The sequence below is a fragment of the Mus pahari genome, chromosome 7 (assembly GCF_900095145.1).
Source record: "Mus pahari chromosome 7, PAHARI_EIJ_v1.1, whole genome shotgun sequence".
NCBI lineage: Eukaryota > Metazoa > Chordata > Mammalia > Rodentia > Muridae > Mus > Mus pahari.
In genome coordinates, this window is record NC_034596.1 from 28,446,206 (window position 1) to 28,468,134 (window position 21,929).

Consider the following 21,929-nt stretch of genomic DNA (forward strand, 5'->3'; position numbering starts at 1 on the left):
ACATGATTCATTTTCATTATGTTCACATTTTCTACCCAGCAGCAGATGTCTTGTAAGGTTCCCTTCTAGGCCAAGCAGGGTTTGACTTTCTGTGTGCTTGCTGTCCACATTATAGCAATAAACTTCACGATCTAGCCACCTTTCTCTTTTCCTTTTTTGTCTTCTCTATTTCTTTGCAGAAGACCATCAAATGAGTTGTACTCGAATAATGCAGGACACAGACAAGGATGATAACAACAATGATGAGTATGATAACTATGATGAACTGGTAGCGAAGTCGCTATTAAATCTTGGCAAAATTGCTGAGGATGCAGCCTACCGGGCCAGGACTGAGTCAGAGATGAACAGCAACACCTCCAATAGTCTGGAGGACGACAGTGACAGAAACGAAAATCTCGGTCGGAAAAGCGAACTGAGTCTAGACTTAGACAGCGATGTGGTTAGAGAAACAGTGGACTCCCTTAAGCTGTTAGCACAAGGACATGGTGTTGTGCTATCAGAGAATATCAGTGACAGAAGTTATGCTGAGGGGATGTCACAGCAGGACAGTAGAAATATGAACTATGTCATGCTAGGGAAGCCCATGAACAATGGACTCATGGAGAAGATGGTGGAGGAGAGTGATGAGGAAGTGTGTCTAAGTAGTCTAGAGTGCCTGAGGAACCAGTGCTTTGACCTGGCCAGGAAACTCAGCGAGACCAACCCACAGGACAGGAGTCAGCCACCTAACATGAGTGTGCGCCAACATGTCCGGCAAGAGGACGACTTCCCCGGTAGGACGCCAGACAGGAGCTACTCGGACATGATGAACCTTATGCGGCTGGAGGAGCAGCTCAGCCCCAGGTCTAGAACGTTCTCCAGCTGTGCCAAGGAGGATGGGTGTCATGAGAGGGATGATGACACCACCTCAGTGAACTCAGACAGGTCTGAGGAAGTGTTTGACATGACCAAGGGCAACCTGACTCTGCTAGAGAAAGCCATTGCCTTGGAGACAGAGAGAGCCAAGGCCATGCGGGAGAAGATGGCCATGGATGCTGGGAGAAGGGATAACCTGAGATCCTATGAGGACCAGTCTCCAAGACAGCTGGCTGGGGAAGACAGAAAATCCAAATCCAGTGACAGCCATGTCAAAAAGCCATACTATGGTAAAGGTAATATTTCTACCTAACGTAAGTTGCTTCAGAAAACGTGAGCTAAGTGAGAGATGTTGGTGATAGTCTGTTACACTGTAAATCTCTATAAATCTTATATCTAATGCACATTTTAAGAGTTTGTTCTAGAGCTCTATCATGTGATAATTTGTCTATAGAACAAATAAAATATTTGTCTGAGAGATACATAAAACTACTAAATGTGCTGTCATTAGAGCAGACACAGGAGGTGACAGTGAAAACAACATTTGTGAAGAAGTCAGGGCTAGTGCATAGGCATAGCTGTGATAGAGACCATTAAGGACCAAGCCATGCTGTTACAAAGAAACCATCTGTGCTGAATGGTGGCAAGGGTTTAGGTAACAATCAGTCAATCAGAGATGAGGCACTTTCTTCATAAATTGGATTAAGTAGATGGCTTCATGATTTATAAAATTATCACCTAGTGACAGTTATTGATGAAAATGCCCCCACAGAAAATACCCAAAAGGAATTGAACAGCAACAAGATGACCGATGGTGTAAGATAAGGACAGTGACTGCACATTAATTATCCATGAAAGTTAGCTAAGGAAACCACTTGCCATGCAAGACACGAAGAAGCCACAGCTGAAACCAATAGCAATTTCTCTAGAATATTCATCCCCTTACTAGCTCCATTGCATTAGCAAAACAATTGTGACTCTTTTTTCAAATACTGTGTATTTTTTTTAAAAATATCAAAACTATCTAATATGATAATTTAGTTGAATTTTATTTTATTTTATGAAACATGTGATCACATATTTGCATCTAACTATATATTTGGTTAGCTAACCGGATGGAACAATGTTCACTGTAGCATCTGTACCCATGGGCAACTGGGACAGACCTTGATTCAGCTTCACATACCAAGCATGTTAGTGTGGTTGAGCCCTCACAAGACTCAGAACTAAGAAAGAAACTATCTCAAAAATGAAATTGACAGCTCCTTAAATCATTCCTGTATTATCACAAAAAATGTTCCATTTTCTAACTTTCATTTTATGATGTATATTAGGAGTCCTCAGTTTCCTTTCCTTGATAAAGAGACTCAAGAATTTAGTTTGAAAATCAGTTGCAGAAACAAAGTTAGAACAATCAGAAAAGCTACATCTTCCCTATCGTGGCACATGTGTGTACTCCCATCAAGGTGTGCTCAGAGCTCCATGGCTTGCTAGACATTGCTATCACCAAGTCCAAGCTGGCAGGAGCCTGAGCCAGGGCTCTGAGGGTTACTGAATGACTCATTCCTGGATATGGTCTTTCCATTCACTGCAGATGCAGGCACACTTCACCAGAGGCGTGTATACATGGATGGCATGAAGTTGCAGGCCCCTCTTGAAACACTGTGAAACATGACACATGAGGTTTAAATGATGGCACTTGCATTTGAATAAGACATGATGTACTAATCAATTAGAGATTTTAGTTAGATTTTTGAGAATGAAGATATTCAAACAATTTTAGAAGGAAATCCATGCCTTCCCATATGAGTGCTGTTGTTTATATTCCATGTTTTAGAATTCTAGGCGGTAGTTCCCAGGACCAGTATTGAGAATGAAAGTGAGTAACCACGTTAGTGGAGGCAAATAGGGCACCAGAGAGTCAGCATCCCCATGGCTTCTCTAGCTCCCGTAGTCCTCCGAGCACAGGGTTGCTTTGTTCTTATTTTGCTTTACTTTTATGCAAAATCATGGAATTTGCCCTGATTGCTCCCCCTCCATGAGAAATGGGCAGTGACTGGTGAGGTCCATTTTTGTCATGAAAAGGGGAAGATTAGAAGCCTGAATCTCTCATGAGATAGAAGGCGCTAGTCACCAGGAGTCTAGTTTCCCAGGTTTCCTTTGACCAAAATTATTGATGTTTTTCATCAACATTTTCTAAGTTTCCTTGTCTCTATCTATAGTTACATTCTGAGCCAAATAGATGAAGTCAAGCAAACACACACACACACACACACACACACACACATGTCCACACACAGACACACATCAAAAAACAAACCACAAATGGAGCGAAGAGATTAAAGCTGGCTTAAAAATAACTAAATTTATGGGACCATATCTCACCAACATGCCTGAAGCTGCCCATCAACACGCTGTGTTGTGGCTTCTCTGTCCCCTCTTTAAAGACAACACGTGTATCTATTCTCACTCCACACAACTGAAAATACTTCATTAAATCACTAATGTATAACCTTTCAAAATATTAAGTTAATATGAAAGGAACTCTTGTCTTCCACACAACTCCCTGCATCTCTCTCCAGGGCGGAAGGGAAATAAGCTGAATTCAGCACACATTTTTTTTCTATTAAGTTACTGCAAGGTTTCTGGTCCTTTTGTTTGCTTTGTGTTGTCCTGCTTGTTTGAACATTGAATTGAGATTGCAAACGACGAAGAATCAAGGGAGAGTGATGGTGGAGGCCATGGCTGCCCCACCTCAGCAGTGACACAAGAGCAGACTATGCTCCTAGTCTCTATAACCTCAGAGAGTTCTTTTTTTTTTTTTAATATAAAGTCACTTAACTTCAAAACTGTTTCAACATCTGTAAAATCATGTTGTCTGTAAGTAATACCTGGGTCCTATAAGGTAGTTACTTTGTGATTAAAGTGAGTAATAATGGTTGTAAGGTTTTTTTTTAATTCCTGTACAAGTCATTTGTATCTAGTTAAAAGTTTCTTAAATTTAGCAGATTATATCATCAAGGCTGTCCTTTGAAACTGTTACTGTGTGCTTACTAATTTATAATGACATGGATTTACTTTTATCAGTAATGAAATTACTCAAAGGGCAACAAAATGCTAGACTTTACTTTGTATCTATAAGGTTTTTAAAACTGAAATGCCAGGACTTACTGTTGGGTTTGTTGGCAGAGGTCATGAGGCAAGGGTAGAGACAGGCCAGCAGCTGGCAATGCCAAGGAAATGCTTTGTTCCACACCAGTGCTGGCTGTAGAGATGACAGCACCTGGCAGGAACATTCTGCATATGACATGTCAGCAGAGAAAGAAAGGGGAGTGTCCTTCACATCAACTTAACAGCCTTTGTAAGATCCCAGGAGTCTTTTGTCTATTTCACATTCTCATAAGTGACACAAATAAGTCTATAAGAATTCAAAAATTCCAAAATCTGGCCAGGTGTCGTGGTTCACGCTTATAATCCCAACACTTAGGCGACAGAGGCAGAAGTATTTTCATGAGTTTAAAGCCAACCTAAGTGATATAACTGAGATCCAGGCCAATTTGGATTACAGGGTAGCATTCAGTCTCAAAAGACCCAAACAAATAAAATTCAAACTCAAGATATTTCCTCTTACATATAAATAATTCTTAACCAAAGGTAAAGCATGTATTTTCTACCAAGTAATTGTTGAGATATCCATATAAAAGAACTAAACTCCTAAGGGAAACTTAACTCTAGTATTTACTGGGCCAAGGAATAGACTACTATTGGTGACCTAAGCAACTGGTTTTCAAATGCTTGTTCCAAAACAGTGTGTCACAGTCTATGATTTATTATTCAGGTTGAGCTAATCTGACGTCAGAAATACTTTCTAGAACTGTTGTAATGCATGAGGGTGAACTGTGGTTGATCTGGGTGTAGAAAACCTCTATTAGGATATCGTTACATCTCTGGCATCCAGCATTCAATTCTGGACCAAACGTCTGCTCTGATTGGCTCTTGGCTGGCGCTGCAGAGAAGCTGGCAGCGCTGTAGATCAGCCCGACCTCCTACTTTGTGTATGCATGCACGGCATTACACGAGCCTTCCTCTGGTTCCAAGTACAGACGAAGAAATCAAAACAAATGGTTGCTCCAGCGGCTTCTGAAGCGTTTTTTGATTGCCCATCACCCTGCCAGGTGGGAGCGCCACCCTTCCCGTCATTTGCTTACAGTGCCTTCTGAGAGTTCAGTTGATTTTCCAAAAATGGGCTGAATTGCTATGCTAAGAAACAGTGTTGAGAAAAATCTGCAGGAAAATTCTGTAGTTTATAGCATGTTGAGACCAGAGCACTTGAAAGAAGGAATCAGGTTTTGAGTAGCACCGTGCTCTGGTTGAATTGTATGGAAAAATTGCTGAATGAAAACAACATGGAGTTTTGTTCTCTAAGAAGGTCACTGTCTCATCACTATTTACATTGATTTCTTTGAGCAACACAGCTTATCATGTAACACACGGGAAACCAATTAATCAAGAGTTAAGGTTACAGATAGGTGCTTTTATTTTCCTTTTCGATAAAAATCAAAATTCTTTATCATTCCTGATTATACTGCATAAGGTTGAAAATATCATCCACACCCAAAAAGATATGAAGCAAAAAAGCCTGATGTCCCAGCCTGTCCCTGACACCTGCATAATTTCTTTGTTTAGCAAAGGTCTCTTCAGGTTGCTGGATAACCGCATGAGTCTGCAGTTGGTAAACGTTCATTTTCTTGACACCTGTTGTCGCTTTTAGATCCCTCAAGAACAGAAAAGAGAGAGAGCAAGTGTCCAACCCCCGGGTGTGATGGAACCGGCCACGTAACTGGGCTTTACCCGCATCACCGCAGTCTGTCTGGATGCCCGCACAAAGATAGGGTCCCTCCAGAAAGTAAGTCGTGTCTCGCCGCTCCCCGGGGCGTGCAAGCACTCTGGCTTTGTCAATCATCCCTTCCCCAACCTCATCTTCATGGCACCTCAGTGCAGCTGTCACTGACCAGTCTCTTCTTCAGCCTAGAGGGCACCTCAGGAAGCTTCCCCTATCTCCTGGATATTCTGGGTACCAGCCCTGAATAGTGGCTCACCCCGAAGCTGACTCCCGGAACAGGCTCCCAGGCCCATTGTTCCTAGCCTCAGTTTTATTTACTCTGTTATCCCTGGCAGGTCATTTCTCTACTTGGTCTCACACATTACAGAACTGAACTAGCCAGCCTCTAAAACAACCTATCCACACTGGTCGTCTAGAAATCCCAGGAAAAGGAGGCCTTGGGGTTCCTGCCCAAACTTCTGAACTACTGCAAACTGTCCAAACAGCATTTAAAACAGTTTTGTTACAGTCACAGCAGTCGGTTTCACATTACAAGTGCATCTGCACACTAACGATGTTAAATGAACAGGTTTGGATCTGGTGGGGTTTTCTTCTACACCTTTCTACGTCTTTCTAGTAGATAGATTCTGAAGCTACAAAATCCATCTATGAGAAGTGTTTCCTTTAGATTTAAAATGATACGAATCCTTTTTTTATTCACTTTTTTCTTGGCAAGAAATGTGCCAACTGTGTAAAATCAATGAGAATCAATTGTCCGAGGCACACACTGAGGTTCAGGAATGAGTGAGGTGATGGATACCCAGGATGTACCCACAGCATGCAGTGTCCTCCTTTAGCTTCCCATGGGAGAGGTGGTTCGTGGTGTAGCTAGATAACCAGCAGAATCAAGGCATATTGAGAAACATTCTCTTACCATGGGCAGCCTTGAAATCCTTGAGGAGCAAGCCTGTCAAAGGTCAGGCAGCTCTTGGAGTAGTGCATCATTAAAAATAGGAAAAGCTACATGTTCTCTGGTGAAATTTGTTCCATTGCTCTTGTGGCTCCAGGTTCTCAATCCTACTCAAATGCATATGTTTCCTGTAACTGTCTTGAGAATGATTATGGAAAGTTGTGAAAATAAACAAATGCAGGTATGTCTACAATCCCGTGTGTTACATGACAGGGAGACGCATGGTTGCCGACAGAGGCTTCCACATGTGAGCACTGTGGTGGGTGCCTGGCTGGCAAATGCAAGCACTGCCCCATTTGATGCCGTAAGCTCCTCGGGGGAGCACTGCTCTGCTGGCCAGATGAAGAACAGGGCAATCTGACTCCATCTTCTTTTTCTTTCAAGGGAAGCACGCTGGCTGGCAATAGGTGGCTCAGTACTTTAAAGTTCATCTGAGCAGGAGTTGAACGGGTCTGTGAACTCCGCTGTAAATCCATGCCAATCCCCAAAGCCATCATCAATCGGAACCCTGGTCTGGTGTCACCATTTCAGTTCTAACCTACTTCTTGGCATCAGGCATGCTGCAGGTTCTCAGTACAAAATAAGGCACCAAGGCTGAGAGCTAATGCTATAGGAGGATTTCTTTATGGGATTTTTTTTTCCAGGGCATAGGGTTTTTGCCTTCAAGATCAATCCTTCTCAATGGATAAGAATTCTCCTTGACTCTGTATTTTCACAGGAAGTGTCTAGATGTGGTTCAAGTATGGGTTTTGCGCTATTGAACTAGAAACTGAATAGGTTTGCCCTGATTGGTCACATTCGGACCCAGCTTAGCAGGCACTAAGTGTAGCTCAGGTATGACCTGGTCTTACAAACTGTCTGAAGCAAAGCATTTCTAAAGGCAGGCATGGTGCATTCCTAGAATCCCAGAACCTGGGAAGTAGAGGCAGGAGGGCTGAGTTTGACACTAGCCTGCTCTAGATGAGAACCTGTCTTGTGGAGGGTATACCGGCATGGAGGTACAGAGGAACTCTTCTCGTGAGTAGTTCTTTATAATACTGTAAAATGTAAAGGCAATAGTAAGTACAGTACTCCATGGTAGCCTTGTTTGGTTTTCTGGGATGGCTTCCCATCCATTTCCACCCAGATGAATTCAGGAAAGGGCTCTGCCCTGTAGCATACTGACTAAATGACAAAGGGCAGTTCTGTGCCTAAGGAGACCCCAGCTGAGCCAGACAGAGTTTCTGTCACCACCCCACAATACAGACTCAAAGTGTGCTAGGTAGCGTGGGAGGGTACCAAGAAGTAGGTCTCGTGGGCGGCACCCCGGGTGGCACCTTTCAAGCTCCAGTAAAAAAAGCAGGGTGAGTTGCCAGGGAAAGGCATGAAGTGGCAGTGAGAGAAAGGAGCCCAAGCATAGGCTTGTGTGGAAAGGTGAGGTAAAGAAGGCGATGTAGGGGCAGCAACCAGGTAAAATAGCATTCTTCAAAAGCCCCAGGAATGAAGGCCAGGGCTGAGGTTAAGAAGGAGCCTAGGAGGAACGGTTAGAGGTCACTGGGCTTCCCTTTTGAAGGTCCTCCCAGTCTTCAGAGAAAGCCCGGGGAAAGTAGTGGGGGTAGCACCCCGGGCTGAAGCGGAGAAATGGTTTGAGGCAGTGCACAGAGGCAACCTGCAGACTGAGGAGGCAGACGCCGCTACAGGTGTGGACTGAACACAGGCAGTGTCTGAGTCTCCACTTAGCGGGACACAGACACTTGAACTCTACCACACAGCTAAGCCTGAAAGGTGTTTGCTCTCTCCAGGGAAGATTTTATAATAGAAATATTTAGCATAAAGAGAAAGAAAGGCACGTGTTAAGGTAAAAGAGGAATGTGTGCCATTCTAACAGGGCAATAGGCTAGTAAGATGGCAGATTTCAAAGAGAAGGGCTTATCTTCCTCTGAGAGGGATTCCTCTGAAAGGGGATCTCATAGGCCCCCTCCAGGTACTCACAGGAAATGAGCTGAATACTGACATTTTCACCTTAATTCATATCTAAACTTTAATTCATAACTCTAGCCATATCTAAAGAAAGAGGCAGGGGCTATGAAGGCTTACAAACAAAGCAGCAATGGACTGTTCTTAAGGAACTCACCAATAGTAAAGATGCAAAACATGGACAGGCACAGCAAGGGCATGTGAGAACTCCACGCAGGGCCCAGCAAGACAAGGATTGCTCCACGAGAGAGAAGGCATGGACAATAGTGACAGGTGTGGGCAGCCAGGGCTGAGCAGACCTCACGGGACCGCTCGACCTTAGGCAGGCTTTGCAGGCAGTTAGTTAGGACTGAGCTTTGCAGGCATCTAGCTCAAACAGACAGAGCATATGGCCAGCAGGCTCCTTTGAAGTCAGTTGTCTTGACTTCCCCATCACTCCTAACCCCACAAGTCTCAGCAGACAAAGGATGGAACAATAAGGACCAGCCTCCCTGAATGCCAGTAGGCAGTGTCCTCGTGCCCTGGGGACCAGCTCTCTCATCTTCCTATTTGTTAATTTCATGTGGTAAAAATGCAGGGATTATTCCTGTTCATTCTACTGAAAGCACAAAAGATACTAATTTCCTAGGTAAACGTGGTTTATTTATTTATTTATTTATTTTAAAAAGAGATTTAAAGTTTGGCTCACTCACATCAGACTTTCACAATCCCATGTGTTTCCAAAGCACAGGCATGTTTTGTTTTGTTTGTTTTTTTAAATGCCCAGGCTATGTGCTGTTACATGGCTGATCAGCATCCAGTGCTTATCTATGGGATACACTAGGGTGGCCCTTGCTTCTGTCCCACATGGGACTATTCAGTTATGGCGCTCTCTGACCCCCATGGCTCCCTGCCAGTGCACCCTGCTTTGCATGCCTGAGGACAGTCATACAATCTTCTTTCTCTTCCCACATATATTTCCTGGTCATGCACATCACAGACGTTTGTAGTTTGTTGTAAACTAATCTAGCCTGTTGAAACAATTGCATATTGTATTCTCATTATTTCTCTCTTTTAATGCTGGGCTATTTGTTTTTTTGCCTCTCCTTTGTCAAGTTCTTGCCATGCATGAAAATGTTCTCAAGTGTCCCACTCCAGGCTGCACAGGGCGAGGGCATGTGAATAGCAACAGGAACTCGCACAGAAGGTAAGCCACACTCGACTGGGGTCTATGCTAGAAGAAGCCACCCACAGCCCTGCCCCACGGTAGCTCTTTACTGCTATGCAGCCCCTCCCTTCCAAAGGAGAGTGGCGGACCTCACACATTGCTCCTGGAGAGTTGGTCATAGCACGTACAGGAATGTCAAAGGGTCAGTTGCCTGTTTTTGAAGACTTAATTTCTTCTGTTATGTTGCCTCCTCTAGTATAATAGAGCACTGTTCCCTCACAGAGTCACCTACTCAGTACAGCATTTAAGCTGGCACCCACAGCCACTCACAGTGGAAGAGACTAGAAGGAATCCAGCAAGTTTCTCTAACCTTCCCTCATAAGAGAGGCTGTCTGCCTCTTACCATGCAGGGTTGTGAGCTAGAACCCAGCAGGGCTAATACAGAGGACTAACTTGGCTGCTCTTGAATTTGATGAATCCCCTGGCCATCAGCATCAATATCATTAAAATATGAGCAGATGTCCAAACGCATCTGGCAGGGGTACACCAGTGAGGACGCGGCTCCAGGTCAATGGCTTTAACTGGACTACTGCTGAAAATATACACTGTCAGAATTGTACTCTTGATGGTGTTCCAGCTTTCTTCCCCATCCTCTTCAGACATTATAAGAGTCACTAAGTTCCTCTCAAAATCTAGGTGATACCAGATCACTTCTTTTGCAGTAGCAAAATGTAACTCTATTAAGATCTGTCTTGCCATGGCTTCAATTTCTTCTTAAATGGGGGGAGGAAGCTGTGTAAAAGCTCTCTTAATTTTTATCTCACTGGAGAGTCACAACAAGAAGCTTGGTTACCAGTGTCAAGTTTATAATAAAACAGACCACAGCTCTATGCCCCGCAGAGCATCTCTGGTACTGAGTCTGCAGGAGCTGGCAGCGATGCAGGAGATCCCTGCTGAGTGCTATACAGAGCCCACAGTGTCAGTTTCTTTTTCTGCCATCAGTACATGTGTACACATGGATGGTCACCCACACAGAGCTAGAACACACAGAGGCAAGCATGCAGATACTATGACTTCCTGTGGAAGCAGCTCAAACAAAGAGGCCTCAGTGATCCCTCTGCCATAGTGATCCTGCTGAACTAGTTAAGAATCACATTTGACTGAACTCCTGGAGGTATTCCTGCTGTACCTCCCCTTTCCCCCTCCTCCTTTGGTGAGTTGAAGTCAGAATCCCTGAAGCCTTTTAGATAGATAACCTCTGGCATCAGCTCAGAGTGCCACCTTCTGGTATAGCCAACTAACTGCCACTCTTGAGTCTGTCAAAAACTTCTTCCCTAGCTGCCACTGCCTGACCTACAGAAATGGCCAGCATTCCAGAATTTCTGCCTGAAATTTTAACCAGTTTGTGTTGTGCTTGCTTCCTGGAATTTGGCATACTCGTTGGACAGGCCTGGTGCTGTCATAAGAGCTATATGCCAGAGCCCAGGAAATATATAGTACCAGGCAGGCTGGGAATTTCTCCTACCTCCATCTACCTCAGGGTCATCTTAGCTGGATGAAGGACAGAACATGGTGAGTGTTAGTGTGTGGCAAGCCATTTGAGACCATTCAATTAAATCTATCTTCTGTCATTGTAGTCTCTCTGGATGCCCTATTGCTGCTGCAGAAAAACTGGCAAAGGCCCAAGAGAAACACCAGAGCTGTGACGTGTCCAAATCCAACCAGGCCTCTGACCGAGTCCTCAGGTACTCAACAGAAGTGTGTCATCAATGGATTTCCCTCAGAATCTATCCTGACACAGAGCAGAGAGAGTGTTGGAGGTGCTCCGTGGAGTAGATGTGTTCTTGAAGGAGGGAAGATATGCCAGATTAGAAACTGAGGCCTGTGCCCTCAATCCTGAGAGAGTATGTAGAAGTCTGGCATTGTGTAACTCCAGTGGCTCAGTGTGACTTCAGCGGTCAGAGAATTAGATGTAGTTATATGATTTGTAGTCCTGACAATTCATAATTCTATGAATGCTAACTAAAATAGAAGTTTTTTAGAAATTAATGTTAGTAGCCCATTATAATGTTATCCCAGTTTGAAGCAAAGTATAGCACCTGCTTATGGGTGGCACGGGGTCTTTTTGAAAATGCAGGAATGACGAATGCCACATTCCCTGTGCTTGGAAGTTTTCTGTAGGAAAAGCCATCAAAGCTGTCATCACCCCCTTATCCTCATACACCCTGAGACGTGGGTGGAAGTAGGTGGCATCACTGCCGTTTGACAGGAAAGACAGAGCACAGGGGCTCACGGCAACCTGACTTAGCACTGCAGGTTAAAGTGGGAAAGTCCTAAGGAGCAAGACTGAACCCACTTTTCCAAAATCAGGAAGATGATTATCAGTAGAAGACGACATCTATGTTCCTCGCAGACTTCACACACATCTCATGAAATCTGTGACAGTCCGTGTACTTCTGCTTTCTTATTCAGTCTCATGACAATGTCTCCCCATAAAATGCTATCATCGTCATGTTCTCATTTGAATAAACCCAGTTCCGTGGATGTTGTACCAGAGCCATAACTCTGTGCTAGCTCAGAGGCATACAGGCTGTCTCTAAAGAGTAATGATGAATCGTTTCCCATAGATATAGCATTTGGCTTCTACTATAGGTATTTCTTTGGGATAAGTTACTTAGAGAAAAATCACTAGGCAAGAGATAGAAACATCTTGGTCCTCATTTAGTACTTCATAGTTCTTTTGCAATTAATTAAACTTTCTTTCTCCTTTGATAAAAAGTTAAAATGTTAATAAAAATTTAAAATATTTAAACAAAAATATGAAAATATAGCTATAGTCCCTCTAATCCAAGATAACCCCTCTCTGACTTTTGATGGCCTCTACATTATGATGAGAACCTAGGTAAACCTTTCGTCTGCCTCTTAGTTTCCTATTTACTGCCGCGGTCACTTTGCAGATATGACTGAATACTAAACAAGTTGTCCAACTTCTTCCCCACCTCTCAGTCCAATAATCACTGGAGGATTCCCGCAATTCCCAAGGATGTTTAAGGAAGCAGAGTCCTTAGCCGAAGGAAATGTGGGAAATTTTGAAAGAAAATAGGTCAGCAATGTCACATTCTTATCCTAATACCACACCAGAAAAGCTGCTTTTAAAACATGAGCAACTAAGTCGGGCAGTGGTGGCGCACACCTTTAATCCCAGCACTTGGGAGGCAGAGGCAGGCAAATTTCTGAGTTCGAGGCCAGCCTGGTCTACAAAGTGAGTTCCAGGACAGCCAGGGCTACACAGAGAAACCCTGTCTCGAAAAAAACCAAAAAATCAAAACAAACAAATAAAAAAACAGCAACTAAAAGAAATGGCAAGTGCCATATGAAATCAGGGGCAAATGATATCACTTTGTTAAATACTAAAAAATTATACCAAAATTTCAACAGCTTTAAATCTGAAAGAATTCTGGGTTATCCTCTCTTTTAGCCGTTTTTATATGTTCTAAATATGTTCCCCACGAATTAGCGAGGCTGTGGAAGTCAGACAAGCACATGCAGGGCGAGCCTCAGGGACCCCACCCTGGTCCGGGAGAGGATGCCCTTGGCGCTCTGGCCGCCCACAAACCCTCACAGCGGGGGGCCTCCCCAGCCCACCCAACAGCTGCCATGTTACACACCGGAAGTCCAGGGAGGACGTCCCAGTGAAGCGCACGCACGCAGAGTTCTCCCCCCTCGAGCTGAGGCCAGGTCACGCTTCAGGCTGATCAGCCTTGTCTCCAGCAGGCTGACTGCGGGCCGTGTTTCCGGCGGGAACAGGCAGCGTTTCCGGTAGTCAGGCCGTACATCCGGCTAAGAACCAGGCTGTCTTCCCAGCCGAGGAGAGGCCGTGTGTCCCGCATCCAGGGCGGGTAGTGAGTCCGCCCAGGCGCAGGCCAGGCATCCAGGGCAGGCTGTCTCCTAGTTGGCTGCAGCAGCGCTGTTTCAGGATGGCGAACCGGCAGTATTTCCCAGTGAGGTACGGGCAGGATTTCCAGGTTTGAGGCCACTGAGCAAGGAAAAAGTTTGTCATCCGTGACTGGCCTTTGTAGGTAGACCATGAGCCAACGCTAACAGGTGGTTCACTGTAATTTTGGTTTTGGTTTTGGTTCCCCCTGCCGTAACACCCATTTTTTTCTTTTTTCTTTTTCCGTTTGTTTTTATTAAATATTTTCTTTATTTACATTTCAAATATTATCCCTTTCCTGCTTTGCCCTTCGAAAAAAACCCTATCCACTCCCCCCCCCCCAGCTCACCAACCCACCCACTACTGCTTCCTGGCCCTGGCATTCCCCTGTACCGGGGCATAGAACCTTCACAGGACCGAGGACCTCTCCTCCCATTGATGACCGACAAGGGCATCCTCGGCTACATATGCACCTAGAGCCATGAGTCCCGCCCACCGTGTGTTTTCTTTAGTTGGTGGTTTAGTTAGTCCCTGGGACCTCTGGGGGTACTGGTTGGTTCATATTGTTGTTCCTCCTATGGGGCTGCAGACCCCTTCAGCTCCTTGGGTCCTTTCTCTAGTTCCTTCATGGGGAACCCTGTGGTCAGTCCAGTGAATGACTGTAAGCATCCACTCTGTATTTGTCAGGCACTGGCAGAGTCTCAGGAGACAGCTATATCAGGCTGCTGTCAGCAAGCATTTGTTGACATCCATAGTAGTGTCTGGGTTTGGTGCTTGTATATGGGATGGGTCCCCAGGTGGGGCAATCTCTGGATGGTCTTTCCTTCAGTCTCTACTCCACACTTAGTCTCTGTAACTCCTTCCATGGTTATTTTGTTCCCCCTTCTAAGAAGGATCAAAGTATCCACACTTCCTGCTTCTTGAATTTCATGTGTTTTGTGAATTGTATCTTGGGTATTCCAAGCTTCTGGGCTAATATCCACTTATCAGTGAGTGCATATCATGTGTGTTTTTTTGTGATTGGGTTACCTCACTCAGGATGATATCTTCCAGATCCAACCATTTGCCTAAGAACTTCATAATTTCATTGTTTTTAATAGCTGCGTAGTACTCCATTGTGTAAATGAACCACATTTTCTGTATCCATTCCTCTGTTGAGGGACATCTGTGTTCTTTCCGGCTTCTTGAGGTCTTATTTTTTGGAAAAATGTTTGGCATAAACCTGAAATAGAATGATCAATAACCCCTCCTGAAATTAAGGGCACTTTCACATAGATACACTGTTCAAAAATGATGCCAAAATGGGGATACCTGCCTGCAAGGACTTTTAACAATATTTTACCTTAGAAAAAGTTTAAGACTTGATATTGAGATGTGTAAACACCTATTGGTATCTATTATACAGAACAAAAATTGCTTAAAGTGTATAAGGGCACCAATGTTTAACCTTATTATTTTGTGTTTTAGGTGATTTCCACTTATGAAATAGACACGAGACAGAACATTAGTAAAGGAATAAGAATCAAAAACCCCTCCATTTAAATATTTTATCCCAAAGTCTAAGATAAAGGACTACTAAAGAACATTGAAGGAACATGAATATTTATTTGCTCATAGGTTTTCCTACAATTCTAATGCCCAACTAGATAAATTCTGATAGTTTTGTCTCATTCTGTGTTCCTATGTGTGTCTATTCTTAGTTTTAAGAGTCCATGTCATTTGTGTGATTCCTCTACTCTTTGTGAACTCCACAAATGCAATGCCTGTCCTCAACCGCCTGTGTCACGTTTTACCGCCATTCTTTCTGAAAGCGAGAGAAAATGATACAATATATTTTAAGTAGTCTATTACTTCTTTTTATTTCTAGAATTGACTTTTAATCAGATAGTTTATTTGGAATATATAATTAAATCCGTCTGTTTTGTTTGTTTGTTTGTTTGTTTGTTTTTGTGGCAGAGCTAGGACTAAAGTCTAATCCATGAAAGGTCCTGAATCCTTGATAGATGAAAGAAGTCATATGTACTGTGATAAGCATGTGTCCTGTTGCATGGGCAGCCATGGGAAGGCACACTGATGTTTGTTGTCTGTTTGTTTTCAGGCCAATGTGCTTTGTCAAACAGCTTGAGATTCCTCAGTATGGCTACAGAAACAATGTTCCCACAACCACACCGCGCTCCAACCTGGCCAAGGAGCTTGAGAAATACTCCAAGACTTCGTTTGAGTACAACAGTTACGACAACCATACTTATGGCAAAAGAGCCATAGCTCCCAAGGTGCAAACCAGGGACATATCCCCCAAAGGATATGACGATGGTAGGAGGTGCACACTCTTATACATGAGAGACACATTGCCGTTGATGATGTTGTTGTTATATGTATCCATGTCCTGCAGATCAGCCACTATTCCTGCTCACCCAGTGGGTGTCAGAGGAGCAGCGTACATGGCAGAGTCCTATGCTGCATGCCCCAAGCCCAGGAGGGGAAGGAAGGTGGAGGCACCTGTGGGCAGGAGGGGCACTGTTTCTACAATGACTCCAAGGCATTGGCCTCTGCATGCTTACAGGATATAACAAACAAGAACCTGGGCCCTCTGTCTTTTGAGGTGTGGCTGAGCTGGTACCCTTGTCAAATGAGCCTTTTAAAAGGCAAATAACCCAAGACAATTTTCACTGGAAGGAACAGGTTGAACTATTTTGAGAAGTTCCACATTGGCGGTGCTCTTCAAGGGTACATAGTAGAAACTTTGAGGGCCTTGTTCAAGGTCTATGCACAGGCTGCACCCTAGACCAATTAAGGTAGATCTCTGGAGGCCCTCTGTGTACTGTAATCGTATGTCTTAAAAGCTACCCAGGACTTGATTCAGCCAGCCCTTTGAGCAAACCAGGCCCGAGTTCCCTCTCTATCTGGATATCAGGAAGGCCAGCTTCAGTGCGGGACACTTGACCCCGCGCCTTGGGATACCTGCCTCCTCAGAACTAATGTGCACTTGACTTACAAGTCATCTGATGGTGTCAGAGTCTGGTTGGATACTTTCCCGTACATGGAAAAAGGGGATTTTAAAGAGTTAGGGCCCCTTTCTGAAAAAGATAAAGTCACACACACATAGGCAGCATTTAAAAGAAATGTCTGGGGATTCAACAATGATGTAATAATCCAACATAAGCTACTGTATATTTTTAAGCTGTGCTTTTCTTATAGAGATAATAAGTAATTTGTTTTCTGAATGAAATTTAATATTTTGTTGACATTTCATATACTGATTGTCTATGTATATCATCAACTCTTTAATATTCTGACAAGTAGATACATATAGAACAAAAGTAAGACTACAAGTATCATGGAACGAAGTATTTTGGGTTTCTGTTTGGTAATAATTGTCTGCGAGTTTCAAGTCTTAAAATTTGTTCACTCAGTTGCAAACGAAGGATCAAAAGGAACTTATCTTTACACAGATGTAAATTCAGTTGATAGACTTTCCAGTCCATTGACAGTGCATGGCAATCTCTTCATTAGATTTTCTTGTTCACATTCCTATTCCAAGGCTGTAGTCCAGGGCACTGTGTTCTGACACGTTACCTGACGAGGCTTTCTTTTTACCTTACTGACTTTATGCTGGGCACGTATGGAGAGTCATTGCCATGTCTTAGAGCCACATACCTTTTCCTGGACTGCAAGTGGATCTGTGTGTGCCACCTCAGCTTCGTACTTTATGAGCTCCAGGGTCCTGACACAAAGGATCTTCTAGCGTACTCACTTTCTTGAGAGCAGAGGGGGACTGAGGGTTCCTGCTCAAGGCTGCTGTGGTGATAAGGTGGTTTGTGGGTGCTTTTTTTTCCCACCACAAAGGCAGGAGTGAGCATATTTATTGGACCCGATTCTCTCAAGCCCAGGCAGATTACTTACTGTCTTGAAAGCTTGGGTTTTGAACTTGAGGTAAGTCATGCTTTCCATTGGTCCACCAGAAAAGGCAAGCCTGTTGAGCATACTCACGTAAATCACAGTATTAGGTTCTCAGGAAACCAAGAACAGAAGGAATAGCAGCCTTCTACTACAACTTTCTGAGGAAGCAAATCAAAGCTCTCGTTCTCCCCTGTTGTCTCTGCTGGTAGACAGTTACTTATAAAAAGGGCATTCCTTTGACAAAAGTGGTGAATCATAAAATTGTATAGGAGACCCGCACCTAGGGAAGTCACCCCTGGGCCTGGGTACAAAAGGTCGATTCTAGTATAGTTGACTATGGCAGCACCCCCCTGTTTGCCCCCAGACTTCTTTCAGGCACAAAAAGAATGTACCCCCTGCCCTTAGAAAAATTCTAAGTCTGGCCTGACATAGAATTTATAGTTCTTAGGGACCGGGAACAGTGACTGCAAGTGCAGAGTGATGTAGCTAAGCCATAGGGCCTGGATATATTCAACTACCAAGCCCTCCTGCAGCCTTCCACCAACCATCTGCTTCTCCCAGACTCCTCACCAGTGGTTGCTCTGTCCGTCTTTAGGCTACTTGATCTGTCCTTCTTGGCAGAAGGGTTCAGAGGTGAGGTGAAACATAAAAGTGTGTGGCTTGCACTCTTGCACAGGGAAGCATGGTTCATTCTCTAGGAAGGACTGGATGAGTCCCACCAAATGGCAAATTGTATACTTTGTTCCAGGGTTGGAGTAGGCCTAGCGTTCAGGATGTCCATGGGTTTGGGAATGTACAGGTGATCTAGGGGGGCCAGAAAGAAAATCAAAAGGGGCAGCTCAGTCCGTGAGTGTAAAGTTATCATCTCCCTTCCCTATGTCATGGGCAACTGAGAATGGCTCTTATGTGTTTAAATGTTAACAAGAAAATCAAAGGAAGAGTGTCTCATGACGTGGGAATTATATGAAATTTTAAATTCCATTGCTGTGGTTATAGCCTGTGGTCTTTCCATCTCTCTTGTGGTCACAGCCCAGGACTTAAAATGGTGCCTGCTTGGACCTGCTCACCTCCAGTGCTTGCCACCAGGTCATTTTCAGGACAAATTGCTACTCTTGGGTGCTGCATCTCTGGGCACAGCTTACCACTTCTGTTCACTGCTGCCTTCCATCCCATTACAGCAGCTACCCATATCCTTTGCGAGTACACTCCTACCTTAAGTGCAGCTTTGTGTCCCAGCACCCATGAGTACAACCAGTATGTTAGCTCTCAGTGGACAAAGTGTCTGCTCCTCAGAGTCTGCAGACCTTGTCATGGAGGGTGAGCCAGGAGGACAGTAGCCATGCAGAAAGGATTCTGACAGAGGTGGTAATCAGGCCCTCTGAAGGCCTGGTTCCCCAACGTATGCAGACAAACTGTTGTCCATGGAGGATTCTGAATCATCATCTTTGCCTGTTTATAATACACAACAAAGAAGTCAAGGGTTAACTCTTAACTTCTGAAAGCACCACCTTAGTGAACAGTGTCCCCTATATTTCTAGCTATCTGGTTCTCATGGAAATTGCTGACTGTGTGGCCACGTGTCTATTCCCTAAAGGAAAATGAAAAATGAAAAAGAAACAGACATACTCAAAGGAATGTGAGAATTTCCACAAGTAGAGTAGGCTGCTAAGGAGGTTCTAGCTGCAGGCTTTGTGTTGGTTTTGCCACTAGGTTTTCAGTCTTTGAAGGCAGCCATGTTTATTTAGCCTTAAGGGTCTGTGATAATATTCTCTCTTCAGCCAGGGACAGAATGCAGTCTGAAGGTAGCAATCAGTGTGGCTGCCTGGCTACCAAGCACTGGTGGCCTCTGGGAGAGAAGCCTTCACAGTCCCTTCCCATCATCTGCTGGCACCTGGTATACAGTTTCATCTGAAATAGACCTTTGTGCTAAGGAAACAGAAAGTGTAATAGTCACTGTTATTCTGATCAGACATGGGGAAGACAGTAGCACGGATCCCAGGCAAGCACCCTTACTGTGTGGTACTTTTGGTTCTCAGCAGCACGAATGAACACCATGCTGTGGTGGCCTTAGTGACTCAGACCCACAGTTCTGTGGCTATCAGGCAGTGTTAGCAGGGTGAAAGACATCGTTTACTTGAACTAATTAAAGTAAAGTCAGTGTTAATTTTATTTCACATAGAACAGAAGTTACTATATAGACTCAGAAAAAAGGAGGATATAGATGTGAACATGACCCTAGCTGTATGAGTGATGGAAATGGACAGGTGCACGTAGACATTGCTGACAGTTCAGTCGCCTGGTAGCCTTCTGCACTGCCCCCTTGTCAGAATGCAGGCAGCATCTACATGACTGGAAAAGTGCATGCTGCACCATATTCACACTCACAACTTCAAGATGATGGAAAGTGATCAAAGTAAGATAAGAGAAATGCAGTCATTTTAAACATTTATTTTAGTAAATTGTTGCCAACAGATGTAGTGTTTTTGAGCAGATGAAATGCTAGGGCAAAACAGGACACATTGTTCTGGACTGCAGCCCAAGTGCTTCTCTGTGTCTGCTGCCTGCTGCAGACAGCCCCAGTGTCTGCATCTGTGCGGTGGCCATATAGCAGCATCCACAGGAGGCAGGAAGCTAGGGGTCTGAGAAGCAGTTGTCATGAGACAGGATGCAACGGGACATAGCTAAACTCCCCAAGACACCTGCCAGCTCTCCCCTAACTGTGCCCACAAACCTAAGTAGGGACACTACACAGCACTGAGTGGGAACATCATCCCCCTGCTCTGATACAGCCCTACATAGTGAGACCGTCTCAAAAAACCAAAAACAGCAACAACAAAAAATGAACAAAAAAGAAGGGATTTTTTTTCCTGGAGCATTAGCTTGCCATGCCCATTTAAAAAAAAAAAAAAGCCTGGTGTGGTGGCACACGCCTTTAATCCCAGCACTCAGGAGGCAGAGGCAGGAGGATTTTGAGTTTGAGGCCAGCCTGGTCTACAAAGCGAGTTTCAGTTTCAGGATAGCCAGGACTATACAGAGAAACCCTGTCTCGAAAAAAAAAAAAAAAAAAAAAAAAAAAAAAAAAAAAAAAAAAGCAAAGCAAAGTTTGTTGAGATAAGGAGGTAAATGCTGAGAACACCAGCATCTTGATGTGGTAGGTAGATGCAGTAGGTTCTTCAATTCTAGACCAGCCCACACTATTTGGTGAGCTTTAGCTCAGAAACCTCATATGTGGTGTTAAGTTTTTCTACTGATCTTATGCTCTTATATTTTATCAAAAAAAAAAAAAAAAAAAAGTAATGATACAGAGTCATTAACGTGAGACCACATCCACAACATTTCAAAGCATTGCAGATGTGGCCCAGTGTCACCCACTGGGCCCATGTGCAGGCCTCTGCCTGGTCCCCTGTACTGTCCTCAGTCATTAAGGGGCTCACACATGCATTTCTATAATCATGCTAATGGAATTTAGAAAGAGAGAGAAGAGAGCAAGCAGGTGGCTACCAGTACAGGAGTTGCCCCTGTGCTACTCAGACTGATCGGGTACCTAACTAACACTGTAGAATTACCAGTGTGTCCAAGCGCCTTCTTGTCCTACCTGAGCTGTACCGAAACTGTCTGTGCTTCCTTAGAAGACACCTGGATGAAACAGTTGTTTGTGTATTTTGTTTCTGAATGTAATGGCTGAAATTAGAAAGAGGTAGTCACTGTTGCCCTGGGATCTGATCACCATGGCCTTATCTGAAGTAACCTGAGTTTTATTAAAATGTTTTCCCAATACCGTATCTCCCCAAGTATTAAGCAGGCAGCATTTAATCCAAACTCATATTACCAGTGAGGGTCATTTCACTCTTTAGTGTTTGGAGGTCATTTTATAATATGGGTTGCAAACCTGTGTTAGTCACGTGAGGTTTCTGGTTTCTTTTGTGTATTTCTTCCTCTTTGGAGGATAACTGCCAAAATCAAAGACCCTCGGGTCATAAGCTAGGATCAGTGGCCAGCCATAAGGCCCGTCCCCTCAGTGCCTCTCTGTTCCCTTAACAGTTCTCTTTAGATGATTCCTTACTCTGAGGAGGCTGGGCAGGGCGTCTCCGTGTGGAGTATCTGGTCTTGGTGAAAAGAAATACTCTGTGAACTCAACTAGCTCTGCCTCTGCATTAGTGTAAAGGGCCCATCCTAATAAATCAACCATGAAGGAGAGGCAGTGAAGCAGCTCTGAAATTAACCCTTAACCCAAATGCCTGCTGCTTGTATATAAGGGTGTTGGCATGAATGGATGCCAATCAAGGTATCTGTAAGGAAAGATGCCCTGCAGGCAAATGAAGAGCTGACCTAGGTACCCTCTGCT

General features: G+C 44.1%; 1 protein-coding gene across 12 annotated transcripts in view; it reads left to right on the forward strand.

Annotated features, from left to right (window-relative positions):
- The window catches only part of Myt1l (myelin transcription factor 1 like), a 402,403-nt gene that overhangs the window by 307,055 nt on the left and 73,419 nt on the right, over positions 1 to 21,929 (forward strand). For 8 of the 12 annotated variants that reach the window (XM_029541111.1, XM_029541118.1, XM_021202071.2 and 5 more), the window contains 5 exons: positions 180 to 1,151; positions 5,627 to 5,761; positions 9,699 to 9,789; positions 11,388 to 11,495; positions 15,783 to 15,997. In XM_029541111.1, coding sequence (XP_029396971.1) covers positions 180 to 1,151; positions 5,627 to 5,761; positions 9,699 to 9,789; positions 11,388 to 11,495; positions 15,783 to 15,997 — 1,521 coding nt within the window. The remainder of the gene's footprint in view (positions 1 to 179; positions 1,152 to 5,626; positions 5,762 to 9,698; positions 9,790 to 11,387; positions 11,496 to 15,782; positions 15,998 to 21,929) is intronic. The other 4 variants (XM_029541116.1, XM_029541119.1, XM_029541120.1 and 1 more) reach the window with 1 other exon arrangement.